At 42.0% G+C, this 16,942-nt stretch overlaps 1 protein-coding gene across 4 annotated transcripts in view; it reads right to left on the bottom strand.

Annotated features, from left to right (window-relative positions):
* IQGAP2 (IQ motif containing GTPase activating protein 2) overlaps positions 1-16,942 on the bottom strand; it is a 289,473-nt gene that overhangs the window by 145,710 nt on the left and 126,821 nt on the right. For all 4 annotated transcript variants that reach the window (XM_045896728.3, XM_045896738.3, XM_045896719.3 and 1 more), the window contains exon 3: positions 768-924. In XM_045896728.3, the coding sequence (XP_045752684.1) occupies positions 768-924 (157 nt within the window). The remainder of the gene's footprint in view (positions 1-767; positions 925-16,942) is intronic.

Here is a 16,942-nt window from a genome sequence, read left to right as displayed (position 1 = left end):
GATGAATAGTATAATGAACTCCTATGTACCCATCACCTAACCTCAACAATTATGAACTCATGGTCAGTCTCGAATCTCTCTCCATCCTCCTCCTGATTATTTTGGAGCAAATCCTAGATGTATCCCTTTATCTGTCAATACTTAGACATGTGTCTCTCAAACAATCATATTTAAAGTCAAGACTGTTGTTTATTTTGGTCTTGTTTTCTCCCCATGTGTCCTCCCAAATTAGCCATGAAATAATTAAAACAAGTTGCGTGCAAAAAAATTAGTCTTGTTTTATTTTAAACATTCAATGGAACAGAATTCCTACCTGACTATTCAGTGTTACTGCTCATTTGATCACACTGGCCCTAACTCTTTGGGGCCACAAGTTCAAGTCCCAGCTGGGTACTTTACTCCTTGATGAGAACAAGGGGAGTAATAAACTGCGTCGGTGGTGGGAAAAAAAAGAGGGGATAGAACGCCCTCATTTTTACATTCACTGGTGCTAATAAAAATGACTTCCATGAAGGAATAATGGAAGGGGGCTGGGAAGCCCGACAAATCAGACATGTCTCAGCCTCAGCCCAGAAATAGAAACATTCTGCTTTTAAAACTGCTGCTGCCTCAGGAATGATTATTAGCAGGCTTCAAAGACGAAGGACACCCCGCCTCCCATTCCACAAAATCCCTGTAGAAACACTAAGAGTAAACGCAGGGAAAGTAAAGGCAATACTGAACTTTCACTTTTAGATGGAAGCCAAAACCAATTAGATCTCAGTTACCTTATAACGCGTTTGTTCCACATCATAGATCTTTTTCTCTGATACCATTTTGGGGGCAAAGAACTTGGCTAACTTTGCAAGGTAAACCCCATTCCGGAGCCCTTCTTCCAGTTCAGTGGTTGGTGGCAATTCTTCAACTAAGCAGACTTCCATCCACCTAGAAGGATGAGAAAAAAAAACTTTCAAGTCATTCCAGTTGGGTCACTTTGTGTAGATGAAGAGACGCAGCATTTTGCTACGTGTGTTGGAGAAATTAACAAACAGAGCAGGATCTGAAACATCTTTAGCTGTCTGAGATGGGAAGAGAGGACTTTCTGGGTGGGCAAGGATTCAGAATACGAGATGAAAAAAGGGGACTCAGAGCCCAGAGCCACTGAACTCACTTCCATGCCAGAGCCTGTCAACTTCATCTTTGCCTGAGTCGCAGCCAATTCTCTTTTGTGCCAAAGAGGAAAATGGCCAAACCATTTTGTATGGGTGGAATTAGTCTGCTGACATTATAGAAAAAAATAATTCCAAGTTTATAAACCCAGAGTGGAGGAGAGACTTGTAGGGCTGATGCCTGGGGGAAAGCAGAGTCCAAGGTACTATAAAATCTGTAGTTGCCTCAGTCCAGAAATGACTACCGGAAAAGGTAAGAAGGCATGGAAAAGGAACATCAAAAATTCAGAATGTTTTCCCCAAATAATACACATTCCATTTCCCAATACTGGAAACTTACTACAACGTTCTTACTTTTGGAGGGAAAATGCAGTATTTGCTGAGTTATGAAAAAATATCTCAGAAAAAGATCAGATTAAATCTTAGGACACTGTGCCAATGTTGTAGGAAAAAAAAGCACCAAGGTCATTACGTGCTCAAAGACACGCTGTGGGAGGGGAGACTGGGCCAGCTCACATTTCACACCGGTGTGTCAAGAATTTGCCAGACTTATGAAGATAATGCTATTCCTATCCATTGTCAAGTAACTATTACCTACTGTAAGATCCAAGAGGCAGATGTGCAGGTGTTTAGTGAAGGAGCCCTCACCTCCCTGCCACTGATCCACAAATCAGGAACTATTAGTGTGAGTACCATCCCTCTATGGCCAGTCCCTGCCTGAGGATCATTCACACATCTACAGCTGATCCTATCAGCATTTGGCACAGAAGGACACTGTTCTGCAATATTAACAACTGATCCTGATCCAAGCAGTGAACACTGCAAAATATCCCAACTGCTTGTAGCTCTGGACAGCAGCTTTTAAAAGCTCAGAGAGGCCCTAATAAACAGTATTTACTGGCCACTTACTAGGCATCGTAAAATGTGGAATATATGAGAAAAATAGAAACATAAGCCCTGCCTTCAAAGAGCATTAGATATAATTGAAAACGCAATGAGATTCCAAGGAAAAACCACAGAAGCACACAAGAAAGGTTATTATTCCCAATGCTACATGGTAGTGCTTAAGAATAAGGCTGGGAATAAAGGAGGGTAACTGGGTGATCACTGGACTGAATCAGGGAAAGCACTGAAAAGATGATGGGACCTGGATTTGGCCTAGAAAAACGGAGTATTTGCAAAGGCAGAGAAGCACCAGAAACTGGGGAGCGAGACAGACTAAAGGCATAGAGGAAACATGGGCTAACTCATGGAGAAAACCCAGAGAAGACTTTGGGCTTCTGGGGTTAGGGGGAGAAAGGAAATGAAGCTGAGTATATAAAGTTGGGCTCGGCAGGACCTAGCACCGGAGCAGTGCTGTTATCTGTTGCCACAGGAAGCAGGGAGCTCCTGGCAGCCTCGCGGCGAAGGAGTGACACGCTGACAGCGGTAATTAGAGAAAATTAATCTTGTATGATGGATGCCCCGAGACAAAGCGCTCTTTCAGGCCTTTTCCATTGTGAGGAACAGAGGGGCTGAATTAGATAGGAAGCAATGGGAAGGAGGGAAACCAGGAGACACGCTGAGGAAGCAAGAACAGGACTTGGTGACAGCTTAGAAAAGGAGGTCAGAGGAAAGGAAAACACTGCTGGCCAGAGCGAGGGGTCTGGTGTGAAGAGAGCCCTCTGCATGGGGATCCAACCCCATGTTAACTGTGTGCCCCCAAGTATGTACCGGAACCTCTTGGGGCCTGTTTTCTCCTCTGCTAAAGGGGTAGAGAGTTAGAGGGATGGGATGATCATATTTTTCCCAGACTTAAGATCCTAGGGGGAAACTGTGAAACTGGGAGAATAAGGAACTGGTAGAACGAGATGAAGAACTTGGCTTTCACATATCACATACAAGGTGTATAAGGGGTATTTGGTTTATAGGAGCCTTGCTTCACATTACTGAAGTAAGAGCACGTAGGCTTGAGAAATTCTTTAAAAATTAAGAAATCAATAATAATGTTGCTTTTTAAATAAAAATCTGGCCAAGTTAAAATCCACTGTGCTAGGCCAGTTTTCTAATCTACATAAACTACAAATCACAGCATTATGAGAATTCATTTTAAAACACAATCTGCTTTTGAATAATTAGCTTGACAATTTAAGAAACTGTTTTTCACACAATATATAACTGCTTTATAACAATCCCATGACTGGAGAGTATGTGTGAGGGGTGGGTGAGAGGTAAATTGACAATTGGTAGTGGAGGGGGTTAAATTGACAATACAGAACAAAGGGCAGGAAGCTAAAATAAAAAGTGAAATATGGCATTTTTTAGACTTGGGCTTGCGAACAAAAAGATGATTACACTTATTTCTGTCTATATTAGAATATATGTGCAGTTAGCTTCAAACACTATGGATACTACAAAGTTAGGTTAGCTACAGCCTATTTAAAATACAGCCACTGCTAATGCTTACGGCATTATGAACTACTCGAGGCAAAGGCCATCTCTTCTTCAAGTTTATAATTAATCCCTTTGTGCCTGGCAATGTGGTTACACATAGTAGGTACCCCATAAATTGTTATTTAATGACGGATTCTGAGTGCATAAGAAAAACTTTTGCAAGCATCACAGCTGCATCATAAAATCTTCAGGACACTGCCAAAGATATGTCAGTGCAGCATTTTTGCAACATTAAGCATCAATGGGGCTATCTCCTTTCACTTCCTTGAACGATAAATGATGAAGCTATTAGTATCAATGACAGCTCATATTAAAGCACTATTTTGTGCTAGAACCTGTATTTAATACTTCATGGGGATTATCATCTAATCCTCAAGATCACCTCATAAAGAAGAGGTGCTATTAAGATCACCATTTTTAGGGGCACCTGAGTGGCTCAGTCGTTAAGCGTCTGCCTTCGGCTCAGGTCATGATCCCAGGTCCTGGGACCGAGCCCCGCATCGGGCTCCCTGCTCCACGGGAAGCCTGCTTCACCCTCTCCCACTCCCCCTGCTGTGTTCCCTCTCTCGCTGTGTCTCTCTGTCAAATAAATAAATAAAATCTTAAAAAAAAAAAAAAAGATCACCATTTTTAGATGATAACCTGGGGCTCAGTAAAGCCCCATGCCACACAACGGGTAACCGAAAGACCTCAAAAAGGTGCCAGGGCCTCTGTTCCTCTAATTTTAACTTTGAACTTCTCACGACTCACCTGGGCTACTTCCAGAGTAGGAGTAAGAGTTCCACGGTTTGGAGACATATGTGTTACCGCTATTTCAGGATAGGGTCAGAGAAGAGTACAGGGACTGTCAAAGTTGAGTAAATTTCCTGGGGTGTCAATTATCCTCTTAGAATTCCCTCTTTGTCACCTGCCTTGAAATGATGAATGGTAAATAGCATAGGCTGCCTCCTATGGGTGCTGTTTCATGCAGGGATTCAAGCAGGGAATGTTTCAAGCAGGGTATGAAAAACTTAGAGCCTCTCCAAGGGGAGTCACCTCCTAGAGAACTCCCGTAAGCCTAGACAAGATCTCAAAGAGCCTTTAAAATATACTACTTGGAAACTCCTCTTAATTATTAGTCAGTGGATGATGAACAAAAATTGAGAGCAAGACTATTCTTCTGGGACAGGTGGTAAACTCTGACCAAAAAATCAGATAGACTGGCTACTTAACCTTGTTCTGAAGGTATTAAAATACCTCACAACGAAGCACAAACTATAATGTGCAAACATCTAAACTAGGACACAGTCATGTGGGTTGAGAATCCTTCCAATCTACCTTTCAAAAGTATAAGGAAAGAACCTGGAGCAGAGATACCAAATGCTAGGAGACATCCCAGAAGCTAGGAGACAGCTAGGAGTGGCTGCTGGCCAGGGTCCACATTTCCCAGTCCCGCGGTATCTGTGTGGGGCCACGTGGCTGGGTTTTGACCGCAGACTAGGAGAGGAAATGATGAGCATTGTCCCTAGGCGTGCCTCAGGGAAGTCTCCCAGAGATGAGCTCCCCCGACTGTCTCCTCCGCCGCCTGCTGGCAGGATACTAAAGCTCAAGGCAAGGGAGGAGGCGCCTGGCTGGCTCAGTCAGTAGAGCACGTGACTCTTGATCTTGGGGCTGTGAGTTCAATCCCCACACCGGGTGTGGAGCCTACTTAACATAAATAAAGAAATAAAAGAAAAAGAAAATCTTAAAAAAAAAAATAAAATAAAGCTCATGGCAGCTTTGAAAGAGAAAGTAGAAGCACTCCCATCAGCCTGGGTCCCTAAATAACTGTGGTAAAGAAGCCCCTGTGCCTCCTCATCCTTGTCTTACATTATTGAACTTTACACAGCAAGAATTACACTCCTATTGTCAGCCTCAACTCAGTGGCTTATCTGTTACAGAAGCCAGTGTTTTCCAGCCAAACCAATACCAATTCCTTAGCATGATTTCTATGGCCTATTGGGTCAAATTTCCTCTAATGATCACAATGGAGAGACAACTGGCCTGATGTTCAGGAAGTCTGTCTCTGCCATCAGTAGCTGGATGGACTGGAACAGGTCATTTAAAAGTCTAAACTAAATTTTAGCCCATGAGTCTAAAATTATAATGGAATTCAGTATGACAGCGTAATTATGTAATATGATTTTGTTTTATTAACAGTGTTATTGAGAAATAATCCATACGCCATACACTCACCCATTTAAGATGTACAATGCAATGATTTTTAAACATTTATGGGGTTGTGAGATCATCACCATTATCAATTTTGGAACATTTTTATCACTCCCAAAAGAAACTCTATACCCATTAATAGTCATTCCCCATTTACCCCATTACTCCCAACTCACTGATGTACTTTCTATTGATTTGCCGATTCTGTACGTTCATTTAAAGGGAATCCTACAATATCTGGCTTTTTGTGACTAGCTTCTTTCATTTACCATACTGTTTCCAAGGTTCATCTATGGTGTAGGATGTATCAGTACTGCATTCTTTTTTATTGCTGAGTAATATTCCGCAGTATGGCTATATCACGTTTTATCAGTTTATTGACATCTGGGTTTTTCCCACATTTTGGCTTTCAGGAACAATGCTACTAACTTGTATACTAATATTAGTGTACGAGGTTTCAGATGGACATAGGCTCTCATTTCTCTTGGGTATATACCTAGAAGTGGAATTGCTGGGTTGTAAAGCAACTCTGTGTTCAGTCTTTTTAGGAACTTCCAGATTGTTTCCCAGGGCAGCAGTAACATTTTATATTCCTACCAGGAATGTTGGAGAATTCTAATTTCTCCACATTCTTGCCCACAATTAGCTGTCTTTTTGATTACAGCTAGTAGATTCAAAGTGGTACCTCATTCTGGTTATTTTCATTTCCTGGATGGCTAATGATATTGAAAATCTTATCTGCTTATTGACCATGTGTATATCTTTGTTAGAGTACTGTTAGAGTACTGTCTATTCAAATCCATTGCCCATGTGTTACTTGGGTTGTCTTTTTATAATGGAGTTATATGAGTTCTTTATATATTTGGTATCGAAGTCCTTTATCAGATAACTGATTTGAATCTCTCTCTTCACTCTGTGTGTTGTCTTTTCACTTTCTTGATGTTGTCCTTTGAAGAACAAAACACGTTTTAATTTCAACGAGGTCCCATTTATTCTTCCATTGCCTGTACTTTTGGTGTTAAATACAAGAAACCGATGCTTAACTGAAGGTCACAAATATTTCTTCTAAGAGCTTTACAGTTTTAACTTTTACATTTAGACTTTTGATCCATTTTCAGTTATTTCTTATAGATTTTGAGACTAAACAGTCCAAATTCATTCTTTTGCATGTGCACTTACAGTTGTCCCACCACCATTTGTTAAAAAGACAATACTTTCCCCCATTAAATTGGCGTCCTTATTAAAAAAAAAATCAAGGGGCGCCTGGGTGGCTCAGTTGGTTAAGCGACTGCCTTCGGCTCAGGTCATGATCCTGGAGTCCCGGGATCGAGTCCCGCTTCGGGCTCCCTGCTCGGCAGGGAGTCTGCTTCTCCCTCTGACCCTCCCTGCTCTCATGCTCTCTCTCTCTCTCTCATTCTCTCTCTCAAATAAATAAATAAAATCTTTAAAAAGAAAAAAAAATCAATTGACTGCAAATGTAGAAAGTTATTTCTAGACTCCTATTTTATTGATCTATATATGATTTACATATGGATAGGGCATACAGCATGTACATACAAAATGAAGTTACAAAGACCTCATGTCATCAAGAGCCTGTCTTCAAAAAAATCAACCTAAAAACCTTCAGGAATGAAAACCAGAATTGGTCTGTTTTCCCTTCTCTCTGTAGGGAAAGCTCAGATCACTCACTGGGCACAGAGGATTGAGAAGTGAAAGGAATTTTCCTTTTTTTTCATTTAAGCAGCCTCTCCTCATCTTTTACTTTTTATTTTTATTTTCTAGATTAAGGCGAAAAAGAGAAATAACTAATGTCATTTTGTCTTGAAAGAGACCCAAAAAACAAAATTAAAAAACCCTTATAAAAACCATGAGACAAATGATCCATTCTACTGTGTTACTTTGTGCCTTGCGGAACATATGAAAGTTGTTTCACCAAGGCATTTGCTATCTGAATTGTTATTCAGGAAATCACCAACTATAAATCTTGGTCTCTATCATACAGCACTGTATGGAAGAAATACCCTGAAAGTACAACTGCTGGCCAAAAAACAGAAAGTATGTGTTTTTTCCCTGTACAAACGTTATTTTACCCCAATGTTCTGTTTCGTGAACTTTCAAGTACTGTAAGTCAATTTGTCTCCTTAAATGTTTTGAAAATCAGTTTAGGAGGTATTATTTAAAAGAGTAAAAACAAAGACCAGGTATTTTTATACATGTAGTGTAATTGGTCACATTTTGTGCCAATAAGAAGTAAAATGTCAGGAGGCCTGGGTTCAGTTTTCATGGTCAACCTTTCTCATTCGCTGGAGGCTGATGCAAAATGGTGACCACAATTCCATCAGCCTTAATAGCTCAGGGGAACAGGGATGCAGGGAATCACACACTGCAAAACTAAGGCGGGTCCATCCTATTCTCATACAATACTCAATTAGTTCACTGTAAGTAAGTGACGTGAAATGTTTAAAAAAAAAAGCACTAATTATTTTCTTTAAAACACAGACATGCAGTACTATGAGAAGAATCAATAGATAACTCCACGATCTAACTGGAATGGAGCTGACTTTGGTGGATGTATTTCTTTTTATTTTTTTATTTTATTATTTTTAAAGATTTTATTTATTTATTTGACAGAACGAGAGAGCACAAGCAGGGGGAACAGTAGGGGGAGAGGGAGAAGCAGGCTCCCCGCCAAGCAGGGAGCCCGATGCGGGACTGGATCCCAGGACCCTGAGATCATGACCTGAGCTGAAGGCAGACGCTTAACCATCTGAGCCACCCAGGCGGCCCAGGGTGGATGTATTTCTTACTCTCTTCTTTAGAAGGGAGAGGATACAGCAGAATCTGTTGAGTTTGGCAAGCATTTCCCCCACTGTGTTCTACAGAATGCCGGCTCCAGGAGATGCTAAGAGTGTCCTTGGAGGAAAAGGGGGACCAAGTAAATTTTAAAAAACGCTATGTTCTATATCCTGTCTTGAAGATTCCTAAGCGGCAGTAGTATGCTGAAAGCTCAGAAAATTCCTAAAGTAGGAAACCAAGTTTAATTTCCTTTAACCTAATGTTTCCCCGAAGTTTTGGGCCACAAAACCCCTTTTTCCTAGAACACTTAGCAACATTTCATATAATGAAATAGCAGGCAACTAAAAGATACAGTACAATTTGCTGACTAAAACCATGGCAATAGGGGTTACACTTTCTGGGCTCAAATTCTAGTTCCAGCCCTACGCCAGTGACTTCTCTTTAAAACAAGGATATTTAAAAGAATCTGTCCTCAGTGGTGGTGGTGGTGGGAGGGGCTGTTGCAAGGAGTTAATTAGCATACATTACAATGTTTGGCACTGTGCCCAGCACCCGGTTTTAGAACTCAGCTAACATTAGCCACAATTATTAGATGGCCTCGAGTTTGAATATGGCCTATTCCCTTACCAGATGTAGAATCCTGAGAGACTTAATCCAATTACTATTTTTGAGAGTCTACTACTTTCCAGACACTGTTCCAAGTGGTGGATCAGGCAAAGCCCCTCGGCTTACAGATCAGAGTCTCAGGTTATCAATGACGTTAGGAAGCCAAGGGTCCCAAGTTGCTTTGCGGATTAAATTGAATAGCACCAGGACAGCGTTGGGCAGAGAGCTGGCCCTCGGAAGTCATGCGTATGGTTCCCTTCTCTTTAAACAATTTTTTCTTTGAGGGAATCTTTGTGGGTGAGTTACTGCTTAGAGAAGGATACTGAATGTATGAATGGTACTATCCTTCCCTGTGTTCCCTTAGGCGTGGGATAAGGAAGAAAGAGAAATAAGCAGACCGGCCTGAGACGATGATATAAGAAAGCCTGCAAACTTTGGAGCCCAATTCCTAACAGGTTGGATTAATTTTTGAAGATTTTGAAAAAAATGGTAAATTATCTTACAGAATACAGTTGCTCACATACATGCTCTATTGATCTTTTTTTTTTTTTTAAGATTTTATTTATTTATTTGAGAGAGAGAGAATGAGAGAGAGCACATGAGAGGGGGGAGGGTCAGAGGGAGAAGCAGACTCCCCGCCGAGCAGGGAGCCCGATGCGGGACTCGATCCCGGGACTCCAGGATCATGACCTGAGCCGAAGGCAGTCGCTTAACCGACTGAGCCACCCAGGCGCCCTCTATTGATCATTCTTAACTCCAGGCCCAAATCAGACTTTACTGTACTTCTGTTTAGGCTTGGCCCAGCGAAACACCTACCTGGATGTACGGATGGTACAATATGCTTGCACACATGGCTGGCTTGGCATATACAAATACACAAACACAAAAAAGACATTTACGTGTTCTAAAATTTCTAGGTAGGCAGACACTCCATAAAGCAAAGAGACTATAAGGTTAAAAAAAAATGTAACCCAAAACATGTACTTGTTTTTAATGTGGGGATTAAAGGAATACATATATGTGAGGGGCATCGGGGTGGCTCAGTTGGTTAAGCATTTGCCTTTGGTTCAGATCATGATCCCAGGACCCTGGGATCGAGCCCCTGGGATTGATCCCCATGTCCCTGCTAAGCAGGGAGCCTGCTTCTCCTTCTCCCTCTGTCACTCCCCCCTGCTCGTGAGCTCGCTCGCTCTCTCTCTCCCCCTTGCTCACTCTGTCAACTAAATAAATAAAATATATTAAAAAAAGATATACATATAGTTGAGAACAAGTGTTGGGAACCTTGGAGCCTTTGGGATCCAGAGATCAGGGTAAGAATGAGAGGGGCCACAAGTCATACCTTCTTAGAATCTTCCAATGTGTTTTGCCCTCTGCTGGTGTCCAATATACATGCCTGCATGTTCTTAGATACACAATCTTCTCCCCAGTACATTCAAACAGTTATTGTCTACTAGTACAAACTTTTTCAAAAGCAATCTGATGATACGATAGTAAACAATTATTGCGCACCTGTTAAGTTCTGGTCACGGTGCTTCATAAAGTTTCATTTACTCTTCTTGTAACCCAGTGAGTTATCATCTTTAAAAACATGTGGAGCCACAGGGCACCTGGGTGGCTCAGTCGTTAAGCGTCTGCCTTTGGCTCAGGTCACGATCCCACAGTCCTGGAATCGAGCCCCACATCGGGCTCCCTGCTTGGTGGGAAGCCTGCTTGTCCCTCTCCCACTCCCCCCTGCTTGTGTTCCTGCTCTTGCTATCTCGCTCTCTGTCAAATAAATAAATAAAATCCTAAAAAAAAAAAACCCGTGGAGCCAGAAAAAAGAAAGAATTAAAAAAAATGGAAAAAGAAGCCATGAGGAGTCAGATACCAAGGAAGATGAAATATAGTGTCCAAGATTGTATATAAGTGGGAAAAGCAAAGTATGAATTCAAAGATCACTCTGAAGTTTGTACATTAACCACCACACTATATGTTTCTTGAAAGAATACATGAAGAAACTTAAAATATAACCCAGGTGTTTTACTTTGTGAATACAATTTAATAAATATAGCTATGGTCCAGGATTTCTGTTCAACACAAAATCTGCAAATAACCTACGTGTCTAACAAAATCATGTTCTAACCATTGTTTACAATGTTATACAGCCACTCATGATACTTTCAAAAAATATTTAAGAAACTGGAAAAATAGGGCTCCACACTGAGTGTGAAGCCTACTTAAAAAAAGAAAAGAAAAGAAAATGGAAAAATACTGGTGGTAAATTTAGGAGAAAAGGACAGGATGCAATATTATGAAATGCATAATTCTATTTCTAAAATGACATATATTTAAATAAGTGCACATGGACTGGAAAATATATTGCAAAATATTAACAGCAGTTTTTCTTGTGTAATCACATAACTGGCAGACTTTTAATCTTTTCATGTATCATTTTTTTCTCCTAACTATGTACGACTTCATAAAGAGAAAATAATGAAATAACGTATATTCTCAAGTTCCTGTCTCTTTTGCATATACAAAAGAGCTGGTTTGCTGACTACACCAGACCACTTGAGCCAAAAGAGAGTCTTGTGGTAGCAAACACTAAAATACTGACAAAAGCTGGAATAATGGGAGTAGAGGGGAAAATGGTGGTTTGTGATGTAATCTAGTTTGTGATGGAGGATGGAAGCAGGACAAGACTAAAAGAAAACATTCTAAACTTTTTTTTTTTTTTTTTTTAAATACAAGCCTATTGATTGACACACCTAATACAGCTGCTTCTGAAGGCAAACATTAAGTGCATGTGTCTTTCCATGTACCTCTAACCGTGTCCACAACCTGGGTTCAAGGCTTGGAAAGTAAAGCAAGATTCATCATTAATGAATATAACAAATGAGACAATAACAAATCAAGGGCACAGCTTGGATGAGCCTTGCTGCTTATAGTAAAACACGAGAGGAAACCAGGAAATTGAAGAAGGAATAGTTAAGCAGAAAGGCGGAACTTGAAGATTTGGAAAGTTCTCAGGTTTTCAACCTTGCAAAAAATAAGAAAGCGTGTTCTGGAGGGAACACCAAGGGTATGGCTGGATCATCAGTGCATGAGAGTGCCCCTCATTCATCTCATCAGTCAGGAATGTGTACCGATGGGGCGATACCAGCAGACACTGCCCACTTGGACCATGACAAGAGGTAAGGCAAAGATGAAGACAGGCTGTCAAACCTCTGGGATTTTATGGATGGGACAACAGAATTACCTGGCTATGAACAAGATAAGGGAAGAATGAGCCTGAAGGTGATTCAGAGATGGACAGGGCTGCCCTCCCACCCCAGGCCCAGCGTCTGTATGCTCCTTGGTTTCAGCGGGCCATGCTGCTGTCCCAGTGGGCCTGGAAGGCAGGGCCACCACCTTGATGGCCTGAAGGACAGAGTGTCAAGCAGATGATTCTTGAGCCTTAAAATTTAATGTAACTTGCCCTGCTTGTTTTACTTGTTTGGGATCCATGGGCCGTTTCTTCTTTCCAATTTCTCCCTTCTAGAATGGGAGGGCCTGTCCTTGTCCCCCCACTGTATTTTGGAAGCATGTAACTTGCCTGGTCTCACAGGTTTATGGCTGGAAAGGAATTTTTGCCTTGGAATGAATCTTACCACTAGTCTCACCCACACTTGATTTAGATGGTATTTAGGTGAGATCTGGGACTTAGAGTTGATGCTAGAATAGTTAAGATTTGAGGGCCATTGGGATATAGACAAATGCATATTGTATATGAGAAGAACATGAATTTGGGGCGTCTAGAGGGTGGAGTCTTATGGCAGAACTGTGTCCCCTCCAAATTCATATGCAGATATCCTAAGCCTTAGTAGCTCAGAATGTGACTATATTTGGAGAAAGAGGATAGTAAGTTAAAATGAGGCCATCAGGGCAGTCCCTAATTCAGAATGACTGTGTTCTTACAAGAGCAGATTAGCACAGATAGATACCAGGGCTATGTACACACAGAGGGAAGACAATGTGAGAACACAGCAAGAAGATGGTCGTCTACAAGTCAGAGAGGCCTCAGAAGAAACCAAACATGCTGACACCTTGATCTTGAACTTCTAGCCTCCAGAAATTTGAGGAAATAAATTTGTGTTAAGTCACTCATTCTATGCTATTTTGTTATGGTAGCCCAAGCAAATACACTAGCTAGAACCCCAAACCCCATCATCCTCTAAAACCCCTTACTCACTTCCATTTCCCTTTACTGCATTTATTACTAACTGGCAGATTATATCATATTTATTTGTCTGACTGACACCTACTTTAAATGTAAACTCTGTAAGAGCAAGGTCCTTGTACCTGAGAGGCATAAAGCACAATAGTTAAAAGCACAAACTCTAGAGCCAACTACCTGAGACTGAACCCAAACTCTGCCATTTATCTGTCCCATAGCTTGGCTAAGTCCCTTAACCTGTGTGTCTCAGTTTCCTAATTTGTAACATGGGCTAATAGTATTACTGCTTCAGAGAGCTGTCGGTTAATAGAAGAAGAGCATGAGAACAGCGCCTAGCATGTCGTAAGTCCCTTTAGTGGTAGCTATCCATGGCTTTTATTGTTCACTGCTATCTCCCAGGACCACCCTCTGCACAACCGCCAACAAAACCCACTGACTACATCTGTCCTTCAGCACTATTTGTTTCGCTGTCCCCTGCCACACATTTTCTCCTGAGGCAGCAATTATGCTAGCCTTCTACCATGTCAAACACGCCTTTTCCTCTCGCCAGTCTGTGGCAGCCCTTAGCTAATTCAGCCCCACACCACACACACACACACACAGAGCTATTACCTTACACAAGTTACAGATTTATTTATTTATTTATTTATTTATTTATTTATTTATTTATTTATTTATTGTCTTTTAAGCTTTTATTTAAGGGCAATGATCTATGATGTAGATTTTAGATCTTATTAAAAGCAGCCAAGTCCATGGACTGCACATAGTCCTCAAAAGCAGTGATCCGCTCCTCCAGCATATCTGTTCCAACTTTATCATCTTCCACTACACACTGTATTTGAAGTTTTTTAATTGCATATCCCACTGGAACTAGTTTAGAAGAGCCCCAGACCAAGCCGTCTGCCTGAATGCTTTGGACGCACTCCTCTACTTTTGCCATATCTGTCTCATTGTCCCAAGGTTTCACATCTAGTAATATGGAAGACTTGGCAACAAGTGCAGGTTTTTTGGCTTTCTTTGACTCATACTGTGCAAGGCGTTCCTCTCTTAGCCTCTTTCCTTCTTAGATTTAAATAGTATTTAGTAGAGGCTCTACAAATATTTATACATGTGTGTGAGAGCCAGGTTTGCACTCTAAGGGGGCTCCCAGGAGACTGGTAATGCCATTCTCAAAGGATTGCAACGCAAGGCTTAGCACGCTGCTCAGCACTTAGCAGGCACTTAGCCCTTCTGTGAATGTATTTTTGCACTAACCTGATGAGATCAGTATTACTTCCCCCCCTTTTTAAAAGATTTTGTTTATTCATTTGAGACACAGAGATACAGAGAGAAAGAGAGAGCACGAGCAGGGGGAGAGGCAGGCAGAGAGGGAGAAGCAGACTCCCCGCTGAGCCAGGAGCCCAATGTGGGGCTCGATCCGAGGACCCTGGGATCATGACTTAAGCCGAAGGCAGACGCTTAACCATCTGAGCCACTCAGGCGCCCCAGTATTACTTCCCTTTGATAGAGAGGGAAAGAGGCTCAGAGAGTTAAGTCCTACTTTGCTCACAGAAGCCCGTAAACAGACTTCAGTCCAGCCTGTCACCTCCACAGTACACGTGTCTTCCACACTGCACTGGCTCTGACAGATCATTTGTGATGAGTGGGCTCAACAGGGCTCACACTCACTTCCTGGCCATGTTCACTTCATAAGCAGGAACTCACAAGGAAGCCTTCTTTGAAACTAAAATAAGCCAGTTTAGATCTTCACAGACTGGTTTTCCCAAAGTGAGCTGTATTCTCTCCACACAAGATGGAGAGAATATTTTCTTTGGGACTGGCTGGAAAGACTTTCAGTTTCAGAGGTATCTGTGGGGTACAGCTCATCACTGGGCTATGGGTTCCCCAAAAATCCTGCTTCAAACTTAGTTCTACAACTCATTAGTCATGTTACCTTGGCAGGTAACCATCAACCTGGACCAAAGCTCCCCCTTCCAGAAATTTGGGTACAACACCAGTGACCTCACAGAGATGTCATTAGAACTAAAACAGATACCCTATGTGGAGTCACCCAGGAAAGAAAGGGCCTGCCATGCAATAGGTGTTCAAGAAATAGTTGTTCATAAAAAGGAAGAAAAAGGAGGTAGGCAGGTGAGCATTAGTTTCAAGTGTAATGTTCCAACGGATCCATCAGATTCCACGTGTTCTCCAAGGAGGGTCTCTCCTATGCATCTGAGCAGTCTGGCCACACTGACCTGTACATGTAAGGTCCCAAGTCCTCTGGAGGGAGACTACTGGAGCGTAGGACACCTTGCGGGAAAACCAGCAAATCAAAGTGCTATGGAAAAGTGAACTAAAATATTGGATTCTGCCTAGTTGGCTTCTCAGAACCTGCTACAGGTGAGATGAGGCTGTAATGTTCACATACAGTGCAAAACACCTTCCATTTGGCAAGGCAACCATGAGCCGGGGTGCAGAGAAAAAGAACATCAAGTACTAGGCAGGAGCAGTTTCCTGGCAAATCATCACTCATCTGAGGCTTCCGCATAAATTTTGGCCTCAATAACAACTGAAGGCTTGATGAAGCAGATTCTCCTTCCTGGTTTTGTCTGCATTGTGCACATGACCTAACCACAAAATAATCACTGTTCTTGCACTTTTCAACATTTCTTTGCCTCAACGTCGCAGGAAAATGAAAGCAACAAGGTTAATAAGCCCATCGTGAATTTAGGTAATTTGCCACAGCTCCTTTCTACTCTCAACTCTTTTTTACAACCCTCTCCTACTTTCTATCCAAATACGCAATATCGAATTATTAAACAGACATTCTAGAACACCAAGAGAATGCCATAGCTAAAGCCAGGCCATATTTTAAAACGTAAGAAACGTAACTGGCCCAAACTGCATCCAGTGTGAATTTCCTTTCTTCTCTTCCTTCCCTTAAGCAACAGGTATCTTGTGTTCAAAGTTAACCCTCTCCTGGAGATGGGAAATCAGACAGAGATATAAGAACTAGTTCTGGAGTCTTACAGATCCCAAAAATAGTAGTTCTCAGCGGATAGTACTGAACAGGGAGAGAAGACACTACTGAAAAGTTGACCAGCCAGACGTGTGATTTCAGTACCATACCCAAAGCCCCTTCCCCCTCCAGCTATGTCCTTTGCCCAGTAATTACTGATTTTCCCACCCTCACTGCCAGCTGTACCAAGGAAAATGACAAACAGGGACTCACTAGATGCCATCACTCATTGTCACCAAGAGGAGAATGAAAAGAATCCAACAAATGTTCTTGCAAACGCCTTCCACGCTCCACTCCCACACCACCTCCTCTTCACCGATATACATCTTTATAAGCAGCCAGCCACTTTTTAATAGCCCTTCAGTTGGGATACATGAGGAGCAGAGAGTAGGAGCAGCACCCCCAGCACCATTCTCCTCCATATGCTTGACCATGTTTACAGTTCCCAGCTCACATGCTCCCCAGGCCAGACTGAAGCAGGGCTGTGCACCAGCTGGCTACTGGTGACCCAGACGGTGTAGGGCGGAAGGGCTCGTGACTCACGAGGGGCTGCACATGCAGGAGGCCTGGCGGCAG

This window comes from Mirounga angustirostris, unplaced genomic scaffold, assembly GCF_029215605.1.
Source record: "Mirounga angustirostris isolate CCGP_5_RB_7025 unplaced genomic scaffold, mMirAng1.0.hap1 SCAF_7, whole genome shotgun sequence".
Lineage (NCBI taxonomy): Eukaryota > Metazoa > Chordata > Mammalia > Carnivora > Phocidae > Mirounga > Mirounga angustirostris.
This window is presented reverse-complemented; position numbering and strand designations above follow the sequence as displayed.